An 18938-nucleotide genomic window follows, 5' to 3' on the forward strand; every position below is an offset into this window, starting at 1 on the left:
AGTCCTGGGATCGAGTCCTGAGTCAGGACTCTCTGCTCAGCGGGCTTCCCCCTCTACCTGCCACTCCCTCTGCTTGTGCGTACTCTCTCTTTGACAAATAAATAGAGTCTTAAAAAGAAAATAATCCTTTGAGGGTATTACTCTTTTTAAAGTTATCTAAAGGATATTTTCCAATGATCTGGAAATCTAAACAACGAGTTTCTTTCTATGGAATGTATATTCCCACACTTAGAATACAGAGAGTCACCAAGCGCATAGCTGAGGACAAAGCCTACCCCCCATTTCATGTTCTGTATTAATGTTGACATCTTTGTAAAAGTCGGTCAACAATCAAAAGGAAAAAAATACTGAAATACATTTCTTTTAATAAATTGCATTAATTTAGGTAAAACAATGTAGACGATAACTTTTCAGACTTTGAGCAGTTTCACACACAAAGGCATCTCTGAGGAATCTGGAGAGCCTGCCATTCATGCTGATCCATTAGCAGCAGTCCACATGCATTCCATTTTAAAAAATGCTCTCAATTCTCAGTTGCAGATTATCTCCTGGTTATCTTGGTGACTCGGTTGTGTTGCTGTCATAGAAACTTCTTTTTCCTTAAAAAAGGGAAATCACTGTGATTCTTGTGAACAGAGCACTGACATTGCATCTCTGACAGATGAAAAAAAAAAAAAAAACAGCAAAAGCTCCCCAAGTTACACTCAATAATAAACAGAAATGACAGAAAGAGAACTTTCATTCTATTCTTAAAAAATGAAATCCATATCATATAGCACAAGGCCTTTGATAATTCTATGGAGAGGAAACAATGTAAAGCATCCAAGAACAAAACAAATCACTTGCCAGGCAATTCTCACTGACTGTGGTTGGGTGCAGTTTTCCACTCTGTAAACATCGCTTTGCCCTTTGCTTCTGGGTTCCCAATACTGTGCAGCCTTCCCTCTCATCATCGCCTGGCAGGACTCCTTTTGGAGGAAGGGCAGCCGGTGGGAGGGAAGCATAAAGCATAAAGTCTACCGATCCCACCACCCATGCATAGCTCTGGCTCTAGAACTGACAAAAGGAAATGGAAAAAAAAAAAAAATCAGTTCAACTGACATTGTGTGAGAGAGAATAGCACTTCTTAATATAAATGGTCTAATTATTTAAAAAAATATTAAACCACCAATGCTTATTAATATATTTACTCTGATCCTTGTAAGTTTGTGTGAGGGCAAGCATTTCAAAGGATGAATGTAAGGATTAGAGGGGTCAAGTAATTTCCCTAAGATGTACAGATCTTATTAGTTTCAAGGCAGAAACGAGAAGGCCTTAAATATTCTCAGATGGAAACACAGCAAAAGTCAGCACTGTGCAATGCCCTGAACAATCTATGTATTCCAAGCAAAGTAACATGCTTAAATTTTTTTTTCTCTTCTTAAAATCTTTCCCTTGGGCACCTGCTTTTTGCAGCGTGTCCCCAACAGGAGCAAATATGATGCTCACTCAGGAGGCACAGCCTTTTTTTTTATCCAAGAGCCCCAGAAGAATAACAGCATATACCAGTGTGATGCGTACACTCATGGTGAAGGTGGGTTTGATGACAGCCATCACCATCAACCTGAATCTATATATATATTTTTTCCACTTAGGACATGAACATCCATCTACTACACTGCTGCCACAAACACCCGAGGACTCCACCTCTTCTTCCACCCTCCAGGAGTCCCTCCTGGAGCAGAAATTCACAAAGGTGCAAGACCAGTTCATCCTGAAGCCCAGACACCCAACCCAGAACCAGCAAGAGAGAGGTGAGTCCCCTCCCTTTCTTCAAGTGCCTTCTCTTGATTTGTGTCTCCACTCTTGACCACAAATTCATGACACAGAGCTGACTCTCTCTGTGGGGACTGGGGAGGAACAGTATAGGCAAAAACTCCAAACTATGCAGAATCAAGCTTAGAGAAACCCAAAGGTCTGAAATCAAGACCCAACTCTCTTCTAGGAAGGTTGTTTTAATTCTTCTAGGTAGACCGTAACTCCTTTCTGTGCATCCCCAGAGCACTTTCTACATGTAATTATGTGTGACTTAATAGAGCACAAGCTGTTTGCGGCCTGGAAACAGGTGTTCCCCATTCCAGGGTTTTGTCTAGTATCTCAGGCAATCACAGGGTGGGATCAAATGACTGCATGGCTTAGACACACCTGGAATGGAAGAACTCCAGTGGAGTAGAGAGTTATGGAACTGAATTTGTTTTATTCTGAGCTTAGGGTGAAGAGGTCTTGGGGTTCCAGTTAGAATTCAACACTCAATTCTGCCCCCCACTTTCCATGTCTGCTTCAGACCCAGGTTAAGGCTGGAGCTAGACTGAATGTTTATGATCAGAGTGTTTTAATCATCCTTCTTGCTATCTTTTGTCCTACCATTCCAGTATTCCCATTGATAGTTCTTTCTCTAATGAAAATATGTTGTTAATCTAAGAAGAAATGGGGCCAAAAAAGAAAGTATTTTATTGCTATGATTGTTATTCTATAAGCACAAAGTTTAACAATTTTACTTTTTAATATTCATACCCTAATTTGAGCATTAGGAAACATTAACCTAAATCTTGCCAATGCTGTTTAAGAAAGGATAGGTTTCTATAAAGTTAGAAACTTAGAATGATTATTTAATCATTCTTGTATTTGCGTGGCTATAGTGTATATTTTTATTAGTCACAGAGGCAACATGAACTCTGACAGCAAATAGCATACATTACAAAACATCTGGCTAAGTCTAAATATACCTTTGAGAAAGTATAGGGCTCTATGTCTGCCTGCTTTCTGTATGTACTCCTAGAGTAGTTAGCTATACAGCTTTGTATCAAGGGATACAACATTCTTCTTAAGAGCATTCTTCTTATTAAAGTTGGATAATAAAATGTATTTGGGTAGTTTTAGAAATAATAAAACTAGGGTAAAAGTAGGGAACCCAGGTTGCATACAGCAACTCAATTTATGTATTAACTTGTATCTTAAGCAAATATGTACATTTTTTTAATTTTTTTATTTTTTATAAGCATACATTTTTATCCCCAGGGGTACAGGTCTGTGAATCACCAGGTTTACACACTTCACAGCACTCACCAAAGCACATACCCTCCCCAAAATGTCCATATTTCATGGGCAGAGGACATGAAATATGTACATTTTGATGTACAGAAATTTCCTCCTGGATTTAAGAATGTATTTGCTTTCTTTCTTCTCTCCTTTTGAAATGGTAAGGGTATCAATTCCAGGGCAGGAAGAAAGAGCCTTAGTTAAGCAAAATGGTGGCAGTCTTTCATGATTGCCTACCTTCTAGAGGTTGCAAAATCAAATAGAAAATGGGAGTGATGTCTGCTTTGGGGGAGAAGCGATTAAGAGATGGACTCTAGACTGCCTGAGGCCCTCTGAGCAAGGAAATTACTTTTATCAAGGCTGCCATGAACCATGTCTTGTGCTGAGTAGTACATTATATTTAATTCAATGAGTTGTAGGCAGCAGCATTTACGTTGAAGTTGAACAAACCAACGCTTAAAAATTTTTGAGTAATCTAACCAAGTAGCAGAATCAGGATGCTTCTGGTCTTGGGACTTGGTCTCTCCAGTCAAGCACCGTGAGTGTTGCCACCCATGTAAGTGGACACGATGATGCACTCATTACATCCTAGAAAAGCCTAGCAGTCAGGTGTTTAAGGATTTTTTGGTGAAATGTTGCTCATTTGTTTTATCCTTCTGCAGCTTGGCTCCTCTGTGGACCTTTAAAGAATTTAGTGACTTAAGCAGATTATGTAAGCAAATGTTAAGGTATCTTACAAGGAAAATATTCATAGTTGACCAATAGAAACTTTGAACTCAGCTTTTCGCTGCTGAGCCACCCAGGTGCCCCTGTTTTTTAGCTTTTAAAATCAGATCTGACACCTGATGAATCCACTGACCATACTTACTAATAGGAAGCAAACAACTACAAGTTGAATGCCTCATGATACAGCTCAATAGGCAGTAGATGGCACTGAAAGTATTGACCCTGAATCTGATCAAGTCTCTAGGCTTAACCATTACTTTGCAGGATCTGGGGAAGAACACGCTAACACCATAAGGATTCTATCAGCCATTATCAGATAATGGAGAATTCTACACAATGAGTGACTCAGTTTGCCCTCTTCTAGCCATTGCAATGAACATGCTGTAAAATGGCAATTGTGAAAATAAGGTTAAGCTAATTAAACTACTACTACTAATAATAATAATCATCATCATCTCACTTCTTCCTTAGACTCAGACCAGAAGAAAGATAAAAGGTATTCTTTCAGAAACTGGGCCTTTTGGCGGCGCCCCAGTACTTGCCACAACAACCAGTGCACAGCCCCACCTTCTGCAAAGCCTGGACAACTCTTTGGAGTTACCCTCACGGATGTGTGTGATAATGACAACTTGCCCTCTCCAATTCTGGTAGGTCTTCTACAGCCCTCTGGAGGAGGGGAAGCTCAGAGAGATCAAGTGTTCTCATCCAAATCTATCCCCAAATGGAGAGGTCATTAGATAGCTCCTGGCTTTGGCTAAGAAGTTCTCTGTTATCTCAAAGAATAGAATCTGATTTAGGTAATACAGAGTCATGAGGCAAATACAACAGGAAAAGACATTCTTGTCCATTCCACTTGTTTCTTGTTTCCACTAAGACCCACATAGTCCTGTTCAGATCAGTCAAAATGGACACTATGTATGAGTCTCTGAGAGGCCACATCATCTTCACACTCTCCCCTTCATTGCCTTCCTGAACTCACATTATTCTCAAGTTTCCGTCAGCTGAGTCTACTCAATCTAACAACTACAAACACCTCACACAAGCATAAAGACTCCTCCTCTGGCAAATATGAATCCATTTAACCCTAACAATATGTCAAACAAAAGACACAGTTTGGCCCGTGTTATCTCAAATTGGTGTATTAAATTGTCAGGGTTGACATTCATTGAGTATCCAGTATCCCTGCGAGCACTGTACTCAATGTAGGGAATGTTCTGCTAGATAATGAAGAAATTTATCATGTTAGTTACATGCTTAGCTATCACCCCAGTCCTTGCATCACAGCAAATTTAGGGGGTAGCGAGGATTATCATTCCCCGCTTTTCACAAATGAATTAGAAAGGCCTCAGTACAGTATATGTGTGCCCCAGGTCACACAATAGATAAGTAACAGATTTCAGATCCCTTGGGTTACCTGACTCCGGTCCTTATTATCTTTCTGCACTGCAGGGAGAGGACATGAAGATAGAACAAAAGACAATGAAAGACTCATGAGAAGGGAATATAATCAGAGAAGGAGAAGAGAGCTTTTGAGCCTGATTTTTCAAAAAGGAAAGAAATAGAAGTAGTAGGAATGAAATACACAGTCACTTAAAGAGAAATAAACAAATGGGAAATGAGTATGGCAAAAGATTTCCATATTTAGAAAAGAGCATCTATGTAAGGGAATAATGAGAAAAGAATGGTAAAAAGGAAACATGGTAGTTCCACAAAGGCCTTGAAGCAGAGAAGTTTGATTTAAAAGTGTAAATTCAATGAAAAGGAAAATCTGATTAAAATAAGTTTAAAATGTTTCAGTGTATGACTGTAAAATTGATTTTTGGGTAGAAAATATATAGACACACTGAAAAAAAATCTAAACTGACTTTAGTTCTTCCAGCTCTTAAACAGTGTACCTTCACAATCTCTTGCTCCTTCAAAAAGGAGGCAAGCTTGTGCTCTGTGGTTGTGGATATGAATTGTCATACACTTTTCTTTCCTTCCTACAGGATATGCTTTGCTTTATCAATCAACAAGGGCCACTCACTGAAGGCATCTTCAGAAAATCAGCCAATATGAAATCATGCAGAATCCTAAAGGAGAAACTAAATTCTGGGGACAAAGTGAACTTGGATGATGAATCAGTTCTTGTGGTAGCATCCGTCCTAAAGGTAGGGAAAGTTCTAGCATTTCCATACACAAGTAACTGAAACTATGATTGGTGTCCTTCATCATGACTGCCCAAGAACAATAATGGGCATAACAGATTAAGAACCTAACAAACTGAAAAACACTTGACAAAATCAAAATTTAAGGAAGCTACTTTAGGAGTTAAAAGCCCCATATGTTAGAAATACTTTCTGTTTTCACCACATACCGCCCTCCCTACCTTCACTCCTGAAGACTCCATGCAAAATACTAATACTAAAATGACTACTAGTAATGATAACAAATTTCTAAATATGCACTTACATGTACACAATGCTTATCAAAGCAAACATCCTTACCACCTTCCTAATGAAGGCAAAGTTTCCAAAAGAAATGGAAGAGAGAAAGAATTTAATTCATTCATCTTAGCACATATTAACAGCTCTGAACAAACCTAGGTTAATGTAGTAATACTACAATCTTAGAATCTCAGTCACATTCGGTCTTTCCTTATCCCCCATCAGTGCTGGAAGATATGATAAATAGCAATAGTCCAGAAATGACTTAGTTAACCACTATTACACTGGGGTCATAATAACATACACTAGTAATATACATATAGGCATCAAGAATGATGATGCACTAAGTATGTGAATAGCAAGATGAGTGTTACCCTCTTACAGAGTGCACACGTGGAATTGATTTTCTAGCAAGAGTTAGTGGATTCTTTCCTATTTCCATGTTATAAGCACAGACTAGGAAGAGGGTCACCACTTGTGGGTATAGTTCTTACACATTTCTAAAGTTTTCTCTTCTGAAAGTTAACTGTTCTTGATGGAGAATCAGACTCTGAAAACTTGGACTTGATAATATCATGTCAAACTAACTGGAGAATTGGCCCAAGCTAGAAATGAATATGTCATCAGGACCACATGAGTTTGCCATAGAATCTTGACTTTTAAACAGTTAAGAAAAGGAAGAATGAAGCAATTATGACAGTAGCTTTCTTCCAAGGAGCACATACACCTCAAGTCAGAAGACCTAGTTCTTTCCTAATATGTGTGCAAGAGCACACCTATTTATGTTCTGTTTCAGAACTTTTCTTGCTAGAATTAAGAGCTAGTACTGTGTCTAAAACAAGCAAAATGAGTATGTGTATTTCTGTCCAAGAAACTAATAGGACTTAGGATTGTCTATAGCCAGACTCAGAGTTTGTGGTAGTTTGCAAAACACACACACAAGCTCCAGATGATAGAAGGGATCTTTATCTTCATTTACACCACAGCCTGAGCTCTGCTTTTATGTTTCTAAGTTTTAGTTGGAAAAAATCCAAGCACCTGCTTCTGCATGTGCAAATCAATGGAGAGTGAGAGCCAAGCTCTGTGTGGGTCATCATTTGGGTATCTGTGAAGGAAGTGAGGGGGCGACTGAACTTTTTAACTAAATATTTTCTCTGTAATATTACCAATCTATATTTTCTATAATATATATATGTATATATTTTATCTCCATAAGGATTTTCTTAGAAATATCCCAGGAAGTATATTTTTATCTGATCTCTATGACAAATGGCTTGGTGTTATTGATCAAGGGAATGAAGAGGAGAAAATAACTGCAGCCCAGAGGTAATGATACAACAGTTACTCTACTCTGGTCACATCTCAAAAATACAGCTAATAAACTATTGGGAAAATACTGGCTTAAATTTCACAGCTTTGTCCACTAAAATAATGATCCATGCCAAAGAGTTTCAATTCTTGACACCCATGGAGACCAGCTTCAAAATAGAGGCATTCCTTAGGGCTATTATTGTTCTTCTCCTGATTTTATTAATATGGAATCCTTGGCCATTTTATACCTTCTGGATGTATGAAACTGGTAGATGAAATCCATTGGTCTAAGTGAGATGCTAGAGCATCAACTGACAGGGTTATGACCTTAAGTTTGTCAAACATTTAATTAACCAGAGAAGTTTTTATCTGGTTTAGGAACTGAATTCAGTGAAATATTTTTGTATATACTCATGCCTGCAACTCTGCTACAGCAGACTGTGTACTAGATATACAAAGATATATCCTGTCCCCTGTCTTATGTATTTCCAACCTCCTAAGTAGAATGACTTGTCTTATTTAAAAGTGCATTTTTTTTTTTTTTAACCTTAGACTTTTAGCCCAGCTGCCAAAAGCGAATGTTGTTCTTTTGCGATACCTTTTTGGAGTGTTATACAACATTCAGCAACAATCCTCATCCAATCAGATGACGGCTTATAATTTATCAGTGTGTATAGCTCCAAGCATCCTTTGTCCACCTAATTCCTGCAGCTTGGAATTGGAAGAAAATGTCATGAAAAAGGTAATGAGGGCTCTCATTTTTGTTCCCCGGTGGGGGGTGTAGAATCTCTGCTCTGAACCGGAAATGTGCAGTAGTAACTCTGATGGATCTGTTTTGTAAAATGCACATTTTCATTAGGCTCCACTGGAGTGTCAGAATTCTTTATCCTACTCTGGTGGGGTCTGCGAAGGGGTGTCTTTAGGCGGGAAACTCAGAGCAGTTGAGTCACTTCTTCCCCATCCGGGAAACTAAACACTTGACTAAACAGATAGAAAAATCATGTGATACAATAGAAAAGAACCTGGGCTTTGGAGCTTGACAAGTCAAGGTTCAACTCTCAGCCTAATCCTTGAAGGACTTGTAATCTTGGGCAAAGCCCTGGTTTCCTCATTACACAATGGCAACAACATCCAGCTCCTCCAATCTACTGGCACATCCTAGGTGGCTTGGGCAGTATGAGCACCCATGGCTCATTGGCTCAACACATTGGCCTTCCTCTGCAAGTTGTGGCTCATTTAGAAAAATACCTGGCTAATATTTCACCTCCTACATCTAGTAAACTAGTAAAAGATTTGAGAACATCCTAATGGAACCGCAACATGCCTAATAAGATGACAGCTCTTCCCCAAGCCAGCATGTAGACAGACAGACATGTTTTTTTCTCCAACTGTGTGGGTTTTCCCTCACAAAAAAGCCCACAAAAATCTCTGCTTTCCAATTTTAAGATACTTCTTCATTTAAGAAATGGATTTCATAAGTTTTTGTTTATACTTTATAAATTTTAATAAGATGTTATATGTCAGTTACAGCTCAATAAAACTGGAGACAAAATTTACAAACAAAAATAAGTAAAATTTAATAAAGTAGGTTACTTTGAAAATTATCCTAGTTTTATTTTATTTTAATATTTATTTATTTGAGAGAGAGAGAGAGTGTGAGCAGGGCAGAGTGAGAGGGAGAATTCCAAGCAGATTCCCCACTGAGCATGGAGCCCAGTGCTGGCTCCATGTGAGGCTCAATCTCACCACCATGAAATCATGACCTGAGACGAAATCAAGAGTCAGATGCTCAACTGACTGAGCCACCCAGGTGCCCCCCAAATTATTCCAGTTTTAATGACATAACCATTAATAACAAAATGTTTGCTATTTAAATAGGCTATAACTTATCTATAAATTATATATTATATATATTATATAACTTTGCCCCACTGATGAACAATATTTTAAAATCTGTACCCAAAGTATACTAGAAAGTATCATTCTTTCTAGATTATTTCTTAGAGAACTTTGATTTTTTATATATTTTTATCATATTTTTATATATGAATTTTTCTTGGAAGTCTTTCACTTTTTTTGTTAGGTCCAAGTTCTATATACAAAATGTGATTTGAAATTATGCCCTATGAAAAAAGCACCCCATTTTTTGTCTTTTTGTGTTACAGGTTTCTCTTGTAGAATTTCTCATTGAAAATTGCCTCAAGATATTTGGAGAAGATATCACTTCCCTCTTGGGAGAGAACTCAGTGAGCTGTGATAACAGCGAGAAGGCTGAAGGTACTGTGAATAATTTCATTGGCTTTAGAGAAGCAGACAGCAAGGCTGACTGGGGTCATGGGAGATGCTTAGACTGTGCTGTTCTGGAGCCCAGAGCATCCACAGGGCAATGATTTCCATCGGCTCCTTCTTCCAAAGACTGGCTTACAGGTCAAGGGAGGTTTCCCACCATTGTGAGACCAAAGAAAGGATGAGATGAGGTCTCTGACTTCAAGAAGTTTCTAGTGTAGATCATAACAGCATTAGGAGTCATGATGGTCTGATGCAGTGTTGGGGAATTTTTTCTAACAAAATTTTAAAAGGGTCCCATATACATATATGTGTGTGTGTGTCTGTGTGTCTACACACAGACACACACACACACATATATATATACATGAACGGATATATATGCACACATGCATATATATATATGTGTGTGTGTATATATATGAATGATGTGCTCTGATTGAAACCACGGTGAAGGGCTTTTATTCCCCCTCCCTCCTCTTTTTGCTCAGTGACTCTTGAGGCACCACAAGATTCCGGTGCTCTTTGAAATGGTTGAAAAGAACTAGCATCATTGAGAAAAAAAGGATTTGACTTGAAGTCAAAGAACTTCTCCAGAGTGTATACACCTGTACCCCTATTGACCAGCTATATTGTCTTTGGCCAATTATTTTAGCTCAGTATCAGTTTATTCATCTCTAAAATGTGGATAAAAATAATGTCTAAATCTTAGAATTGTTGTAAAGATTAAATAAGATGATGAATGTAAAATAAATTTCTAAGAAAGCTATTAGTAGGACTAGGAGAAGTTTCCGTGAGACTAAAGCTAATAATATTTGAACCTAACTAATCACAGCTAACTGGCAGCAATCCATTTTATAAGCTAGAGTTTAGATTCAGAACCTGGAGATGTGTGTTATCAATCCCTCCATATTTTTAGTATTTCTTGGTTTTATGACATTTACCTCATTGCTTTGAGGAAATCTTTAGGAAAATACTTGTCATCACGAATTAAGATGAGTATAGTGTCATGTCTGAGACTATGCTTATATAAGAGAACTGTTTGTTTTTCATTTCATCAGTGACAGAAGAACAACCTCTTGAATCCAAGCCAGTGAGAGTGATAGTGATTTACAAAAAGGCACAACTGCAGAATGATACCAAGACCCCATCTTGCATGGATCCACCCAACTACCTGTCTACAGTTACCTAAGTCACTGAAGACTCTAATCTCCATAATGACACTTGACACTTCCTTTTTATTTCCTATAAGAACTCTTTTTCCAATGAATGAAAAAATGAGCCCCTTCCAAGGTACCAGCTCATCCCATTTGAATTTTTCTTTTCCCTCATCCCATATATCCATATTGAGGAAATCTATCCATAAAATATCTCCTCTGTCTTCAATGCCTAGCATATCATATTACATATTTTAGTATTGTATTGTACCACATATTTTGATATTGATGTAATAAAAATCATTCTATAACTCAGTGGGTTAGACAACCATTTTATTTGCTTATGATTCATATCAAACCTTCAGTGGAGGTTCATCTGAGCAGTTCTGGTCTCAGCTGAGGTCACTTGTACCCTTGCAGTCAGCATGCAGCTCACCTAGAGCTAACTTATGTGTCTGTTGGTGCTATCTCTCAACTGGTCTTCATGTCTTCAACAAGCTAGACTGACCTCCTTCATATGGTGGAAGAAGAGTTCTTAGAAACAGGAAAGGTTTTGTAAGAGTTAGTGTGGGAGAGGTCGCAAAGGACTATGCCAAAGATAGTGATTTACAAGACAAGGCATTCATTATTTATTGAGACCACACATGGTAATCCAAACTTAAGGCACCACCAATACTATACATATTCTTTTATTCATCAGCTTTTAATCCTCAGTTCTGCACACCAGCAATTCCTAAAAGGCATTCCAAGTGTTGTAGGAAACATCTTTGAAATAATAACTGATTTTTTACAGCAGGTATTCCTTGCCCCTCTCCTTCTCCCTGTCTTAAGCTTTCTTAAGAGACAACTAAATAACTTCCTCAGAGAATAGAAGCTATAGGAGAATAAGAGGGAAAGGGGGCTCTTTGTTGTTTATGAGTTTTAAAAATTTAGTTTTCTAGGAAACAAAAATGATTCATGGCATAGAGTAGAAGATTTAGGTGGAAATCTCATGGGAAAAGCCCCAAACCATTAGGTACAAGGGACATCTGCACCATTTGCTGGATAGAAATCAAAAGAAAGCAATAGAGTCCTCACAGAATAGCTAACTGACACATCTAAGAAAGATGGGGCCCTGTGGATCCACACACTGTTTCTTAGACCTCAGCATGGAACAGATCAGTAAGTAAAAGTATGCTCATCAATCCCAGAATAGTATGGAAAAAATAAAGAGAGCCCCTGGGTTTGAAAGACATGTTTCAGCAACAGTAGTACTGACCAGTTCCCCAGGACCAGAGAGCAGTAGGACGTCTCAGCAGATGCTAGTATACATCAATGACACAGAGCACCAGATAAGTGCCACCTCACCATTTCACAGCTTCCTAACTCCCTGGTACTAGAAGACTCCAGAACATAGACACACTGGTGGGGGAAATTAAGAGATCCTGAATTGCTACCAATCTGAGAACAGAGAAACTAAACATCAAGTGAATTATTGAAAAATACAGAACTGGACATTTCTTAAATATATCAATGTATAGACTGAGATTGGTATCAATACATATAGAATATATGATCCATGCATGGTTTTCCTAGAAAACATTCCCTGGACAAATAGGTTTGGGAAATTCTGCATTTTCCTTCTGGAAGTCAAATGTCTCAGTTTTTTCCACATTACTTAACCCTTTTGGAGTAACCCCATTAATTAATGGATCCTGGGAACATACACTAATAAACATTGCTCTAGATTAATTTATTCTTAAATTAAGAATTAAGTCACAGATTTTACCATTTCACTCACCTGCTAAGAAGCCATCAATGGATTTCAATAGATCTTTGGGTTTTTTTCTTTTTTTTTCAGGAAAAAATGTCCTTTTTAAGAACCTCCACAATGCAACCTGCACTAGTAATCAATTTTGTCCACCACTTTCCCAGTGTAGGTCCTTTGCTTTAGCTAGGTCAGACACCTCACTCATCCCTGAACAAGTCACATGTACTTTTCTAACTATAATTCTCACCTCTCCTTGGTCTCTACATTTCCACACACTAATGAGGTAACCATTTGGGTTTTCCACTCCCAGAAATTTCACAAAGCCTTTCTGATCTCAAATTAACTGCTCTTTACATGAGCACTTGACCCTACTAGACATTGGCTCATACGTTGCTTTGCACTATCAGGAATTAAGCCAGTGTGTTCACATCCAAATTCCTGTAGTAAACGACTGTATCTTATATTCGTTTTATATTACTTTTTAATGCCTGGCTAAATGTCTACTCAAAAAAATGTGTGAATGAGTATGTTCAATTTTCAAAGTGTATAGATTTTATATAGATTGGTAGCAACTGCAAGTTTTAAAACTGAAGAGGTAGAACACAACACATATAAAATTCAGTGGGCGCAATACATCAGTTTGACTAATATTTTTAGGTATGACTTCACAGCCTTATTCACAAGTTCTGGGATATACTATTTTTATTCATTATGCAAAAAATGTGATATCAGTGATGTATTTGGGAATAACTGCATTTTGTATGAAATTTCTTTTAAATAACAATCCAGAATAAAAGGGGAAACAAACAAAAAAACATGGCTGGGCATGTGAGTTTTTAAGCCAAGGAAGATATACTAAAAAAAAAAAATTTTTTTTTTTTTAAAGAAGAGGAGATAGAAATACCTGGAGGTAAGGATAAGCTGAAATTGAACTAATTTGTCAATGGCAACTCACAGAAGAGATTCCTGACATAGGAAAATAGTTAATAAATGTTAGTACTTCCGTCAGGAGACTCAAGCATAATATCTCTTTGAGAAGAGCAATTTATTTCTTAATTTTGAGGAAAAGATCCTGGGAATTCTGATAAACTGTAGAGGACTTAATTGCCTAATCTAGAATGAATAAAAGGCAATTAGACATTTTGATATTGGCCTTTACTATACCTGGGAGTAAGATGTGTGTAATCATCAGTCAGTCTGCACTTAGTGATGCAGTTAAGGTTAAACATCTCCAAAAGTAAAATAAAGCTACTTAGAATGACTCTCTTATTTTTTTCCAGAAAGAAAGCTACTCTCAGGATTAATTACTACAAAATTTTTATTCTACAAAAGCAACATGTAAGAATTTGGTGAATGGAATATATATTAGTACAGGAAACCACCTTTTTTCAGAGACCATTGAACAATACCTTTTATATTTTATATTTTTCTGTAATTCTTTCCACACTAGTCAAATGGGCTGAAGATTTTATAGTGGATGGTGACTTTATTTTCCAGTTTTGTTTTGTTTTACTTACCCATAGCATAATTGGCGCCGAGAAAAAATTGGTTTCCTTATGGTCCTGGGCCTAAATGTCAGTATTAATTTAGTTGGCTTAATCTTTTAAAGAATGGTATCATTCCTTTGTCAAATAAAGAAGCAACTAGAAAACCAAATTGTCAAAGTTATAGTTTCCTAAAATGGAAAAAGAGAAACTGCTTTGTAGAAATGGGAGTTTTTCCAAAATGTAAAATTATAAAACTAGTTGGGAAAGAAAAAACAAAACAAAACAACACCATCTTCAGGGTAATGATTACTTCAGTGGAAGGAAAAGAATGAGTGGAATTGAGGAGGGGCAACCTGGCTGGCTCAGTCAGTTAAGCAGCTGCCTTTGGCTCAGGTCATGATCCCAAGGTCCTGGGATCCAGCCCCATTTCATGTTCCCTGCTCAGCAGAAAGCTTATACTTCTCCCCCTCCCTCTGCCTGCTACTCTGCATACTAGTGCTCTGTCAAATAAATTTTTTTTTATATGGAATTGAGGAAAGGGGAAAAAAAGAAACTCCAAGCACACATATATTAATTTCTTGAATGATTAAAAAATACAAAAGGTTGATATCCAGGATCTATAATGAACTCCTCAAACTCAACACACATGAAACAGGCAAACATATCAAAAAAATGGGCAGAAGATATGAACAGACACTTCTCCAATCAAGACATACAAATGGCTATCAGACACATGAAAAAATGTTCATCATCATTAGCCCTCAGGGAGATTCAAATTAAAACCACATTGAGATATCACCTTATACCAGTTAGAATGGCCAAAATTAACAAAACAGGAAACAACATGTGTTGGAGGGGATGTGGAGAAAGGGGAACCCTCTTACACTGTTGGCGGGAATGCAAGTTGGTACAGCCTCTTTGGAGAACAGTGTGGAGATTCCTCAAGAAATTAAAAATAGAACTTCCCTATGACCCTGCAATTGCACTCCTGGGTATTTACCCCAAAGATACAGATGTCGTGAAAAGAAGGGCCATCTGTACCCCAATGTTTATAGCAGCAATGGCCACGGTCGCCAAACTATGGAAAGAACCAAGATGCCCTTCAATGGACGAATGGATAAGGAAGATGTGGTCCATATACACTATGGAGTATTATGCCTCCATCAGAAAGGACGAATACCCAACTTTTGTAGCAACATGGAGGGGACTCGAAGAGATTATGCTGAGTGAAATAAGTCAAGCAGAGAGAGTCAATTATCATATGGTTTCACTTATTTGTGGAGCATAACAAATATCCAAGGGGTGTTAGAGAGGAGAAGGGAGTTGGGGTAAATTGGAAGGGGAGGTGAATCATGAGAGACTATGGACTCTGAAAAACAATCTGAGGGGTTTGAAGTGGCAGGGGGGTGGGAGGTTGGGGTACCAGGTGGTGGGTACTATAGAGGGCACAGAGTGCATGGAGCACTGGGTGTGGTGAAAAAATAATGAATCCTGTTTTTCTGAAAATAAATTAATTTAATAAAAAAAATGCTAACATTTCACCACATGCTTCACACTTTTTAAGAAAATGTTACGGGTAACTTTATTACAGAAATATCCACAACATACCCATGTGCGCACACACACACACACACACACACATACACATGATTTGTACATATAAACATACAAAACATTGTTAAAGGAATAAGCAAATAAACTACAAAAATTTTTATCGTTCAGCAATTTTTTCTTTTTGCAGGATGTTTTGTGATTCCTCTGTATTGATAACCCGGTTTGCTCTGTCTAGTATTCCATCCTGTGACAATACATTTATGTGTGTACACATCTATCTTGATCAAGCTTTCTAGAGGCTTGCCTGATTTATTAGCTTTCAAAGAAATAGATTTTAAAAATCATCTCTATTCATGTTTTTTCCTAGGTTTTTAATTTGTGTTTTGTTTTTATACTTCTTTTGCTTCAACTTTCTATTAGACTTCTTCATCTAGCTTCTGGATTAAATACCAGCTCATTTACTTGTAGTAAATATATTTAAGACTATTCATAACTCCTAAGTACTGCTTTAGCTATAGCTCACAAATTTTTCATGTTTTAGTTTGCTGATAAAACCATTTACAGTTTATGATTTTCCTTGTAAATTATTTTTAACCTATTTATTGTTTAAGCTTTTGTTTTTTTTCAGATTTTCTAACCTGTAGGATTTTAATTACTAGTTGTAGTACTTAATTCCTAATTAAATTGCATAGCAATCAGATAATAGGGTTTGAATAACTATGACTCCTTGTGACTGAGAGTGTACAGTTAATTTTATAAATATCTAACATGTTGCATGCATGCTTTAGGAGAATGTGTATCCTCTGTTGTGTTGACCTTTGAGTGCAGGGATATGTAAAGTCACAATTCTGTCACATGTGTTACTCGAATTCTCTATATATTCTCCAAATATGTAGTTTCTGAGAGAGGTGTTAAATTTAGCCATTATGCTTTACATGAGCTTTTCAATTTTATTTTGTAATTCTGCATTTTTGTAGATGAGGGCTTTTGGTTTTTTACAGTTTATGTCTATATTATTAGGTACATACAAATTTATAGTCTCTATAGCTTTGTCATGAAGTCTAGCTTATTTGCTTTACTCACATTAATGCTTTGACTTCATATTCCATTCTGACAAATACTGTTTGCCAACTCTTTTTTGGTTCATATATGCTTAGTATATTTCTTTTTTTTCCTTTTTATATTTTCTGTTTTGGGGTGTGTATGTGCATATGTGTATAATAGTGTCCCTTATAAGCAGTGTATAAATGATTTTTTTATATCAACACTGATAGTTTCTGATTTTTAATGGAGTGATTTAATCTATCCACACTTACTGTCATTACAATGCACTTCAAGTTATGCTGACCACCTTATTTTATACTTTTAATTCATCAAAGATTTCTCCTGGTTTCTTTTTTCTCCCTTTACTAATTATTGTTGGATCAATAAATTATAGTTTATTATTTTCCCTATAATTTTTATTAATATGTTTTAAAATTTCTCAGCTATCATGTCTTTGACTACTTTGTTCCAATATTCTTCTATTATCTTTTACTAGAATCCACTAAAATTTTACAAACAATGATTCTCAAAGAACACCCCATATAAACAACTCTTTCAAGTTCTTCTCTTTCTGCATTTTTGGGTAATTTAACCCAATTCTGGGTAAAATTTGCAGTTGTTTCTTCCAGTTTATTTAAATTTTTTAACTTTGGTTATTCTAGAGTTTATTCTCTTAGTTTCATGTCGTTTTTGGTTTTTGTTTTTTTGTTTGTTTGTTTTTTTTAATGCCTATATGTTTTCTGGGATTACTAATCAGATCTTTTTCCTATTCATATAATTTTATATTTTTTCAACAAAGATCATTTCAGGGGTGCCTGGGTAACTTAGTAGGCTGAGCATATGATTCCTAATTTCAGCTCAGGTCATGATCTCAGGATCCTGACATCAGCCGGAGTGGGGCTCCCCACTGAGTGGGGTGTTTGCTTGAGATTCTCCCTCTCCCTCTGCCCCTCCCCACACTCTCTCTCACTCATGGGCTCTCTCTCTCTTTCAAATAGATAATTTTTTTTTTTAAAGATCATTTCATTCATTTCCCTCTCTGATTTTGGTACCAAGAAGTAGGATGCTGTTGTGACAACTAACTAAAATTGTCAAGGCAGCTTTAGAACTGGGTAAGGAGTAGAGGCTGGAGGAATTTTGAGGGGCATGCTAGGAAAAGCCCACTTTGCTGTGAAGGGACTATTGGTAGAAATAATAGATGTTGAAGGCGATTCTGTAAGTGTTCAGAAATAAAAGCAAGAGGAGGGAGGAGTCAAGATGGCGGAGAAGTAGCAAGCTGAGACTGCTTCAGCTAGCCGGAGATCAGCTAGATAGCTTATCTAAAGATTGCAAACACCTGAAAATCCATCGGCAGATCGAAGAGAAGAAGAACAGCAATTCTGGAAACAGAAAAACAACCACTTTCTGAAAGGTAGGACTGGCGGCGAAGTGAATCCAAAGCGACGGGAAGATAGACCCCGGGGGGAGGGGCCGGCTCCCGGCAAGCGGCGGAGCAACCGCGCACAAAATCAGGACTTTTAAAAGTCTGTTCCGCTGAGGGACATCGCTCCAGAGGCTAAACCGGGGCGAAGCCCACGCGGGGTCAGCGTGGCCTCAGGTCCCGCAGGGTCACAGAAGGATCGGGGGTGTCTGAGTGTCGCAGAGCTTGCGGGTATTGGAACGGGAAAGCCGGCTACAGAAACAGAGCCGACAGTAAGCTCGCAGCTCGGTGTTACCTTGAACCGATCGCAGGCTCGGTGAGCTCGGAGCGCGGCCGGAGGTCAGGCAGACGGGAGTAACTGGGCGCTGTTCTCTGAGGGCGCACTGAGGAGTGGGGCCCTGGGATCTCGGCTCCTCCAGGCCGGAGACCAGGAGGCCGCCATTTGTGTTCCTGTCCTCCGGAACTCTATGGAAAGCGCTCAGGGAACAAAAGCTCCTGAAAGCAAACCGGAGCGGATTACTCACCCCGGCCCGGGGTAAGGGAGGTGTAATTCCGCCTGGGGCAAAGACACTTGAGAATCACTACAACAGGCCCCTCCCCCAGAAGATCAACAAGAAATCCAGCCGAGACCAAGTTCACCTACCAAGGAGTGCGGTTTCAATACCAAGGAGAGCAGCAGAATTCCAGAGGAGGAGAAAG

The 18938-nt window shown here is 38.0% G+C and overlaps 1 protein-coding gene across 1 annotated transcript in view; it reads left to right on the plus strand.

Moving 5' to 3' along the window:
• Positions 1 to 11287, plus strand: part of LOC309862916 (rho GTPase-activating protein 20-like) — a 30480-nt gene extending 19193 nt beyond the window's left edge. Inside the window, exons 8-14 of the mRNA XM_082727333.1 lie at positions 1635 to 1793; positions 4276 to 4451; positions 5793 to 5954; positions 7447 to 7556; positions 8094 to 8283; positions 9707 to 9818; positions 10889 to 11287. Of these exons, the coding sequence (XP_082583459.1) occupies positions 1635 to 1793; positions 4276 to 4451; positions 5793 to 5954; positions 7447 to 7556; positions 8094 to 8283; positions 9707 to 9818; positions 10889 to 11019 (1040 nt within the window). The 3' untranslated portion in view covers positions 11020 to 11287. The remainder of the gene's footprint in view (positions 1 to 1634; positions 1794 to 4275; positions 4452 to 5792; positions 5955 to 7446; positions 7557 to 8093; positions 8284 to 9706; positions 9819 to 10888) is intronic.
• Positions 11288 to 18938: the final 7651 nt, after the last annotated feature.

Source organism: Mustela nivalis (assembly GCF_964662115.1).
Source record: "Mustela nivalis genome assembly, chromosome: 4".
Classification (NCBI taxonomy): Eukaryota; Metazoa; Chordata; class Mammalia; order Carnivora; family Mustelidae; genus Mustela; species Mustela nivalis.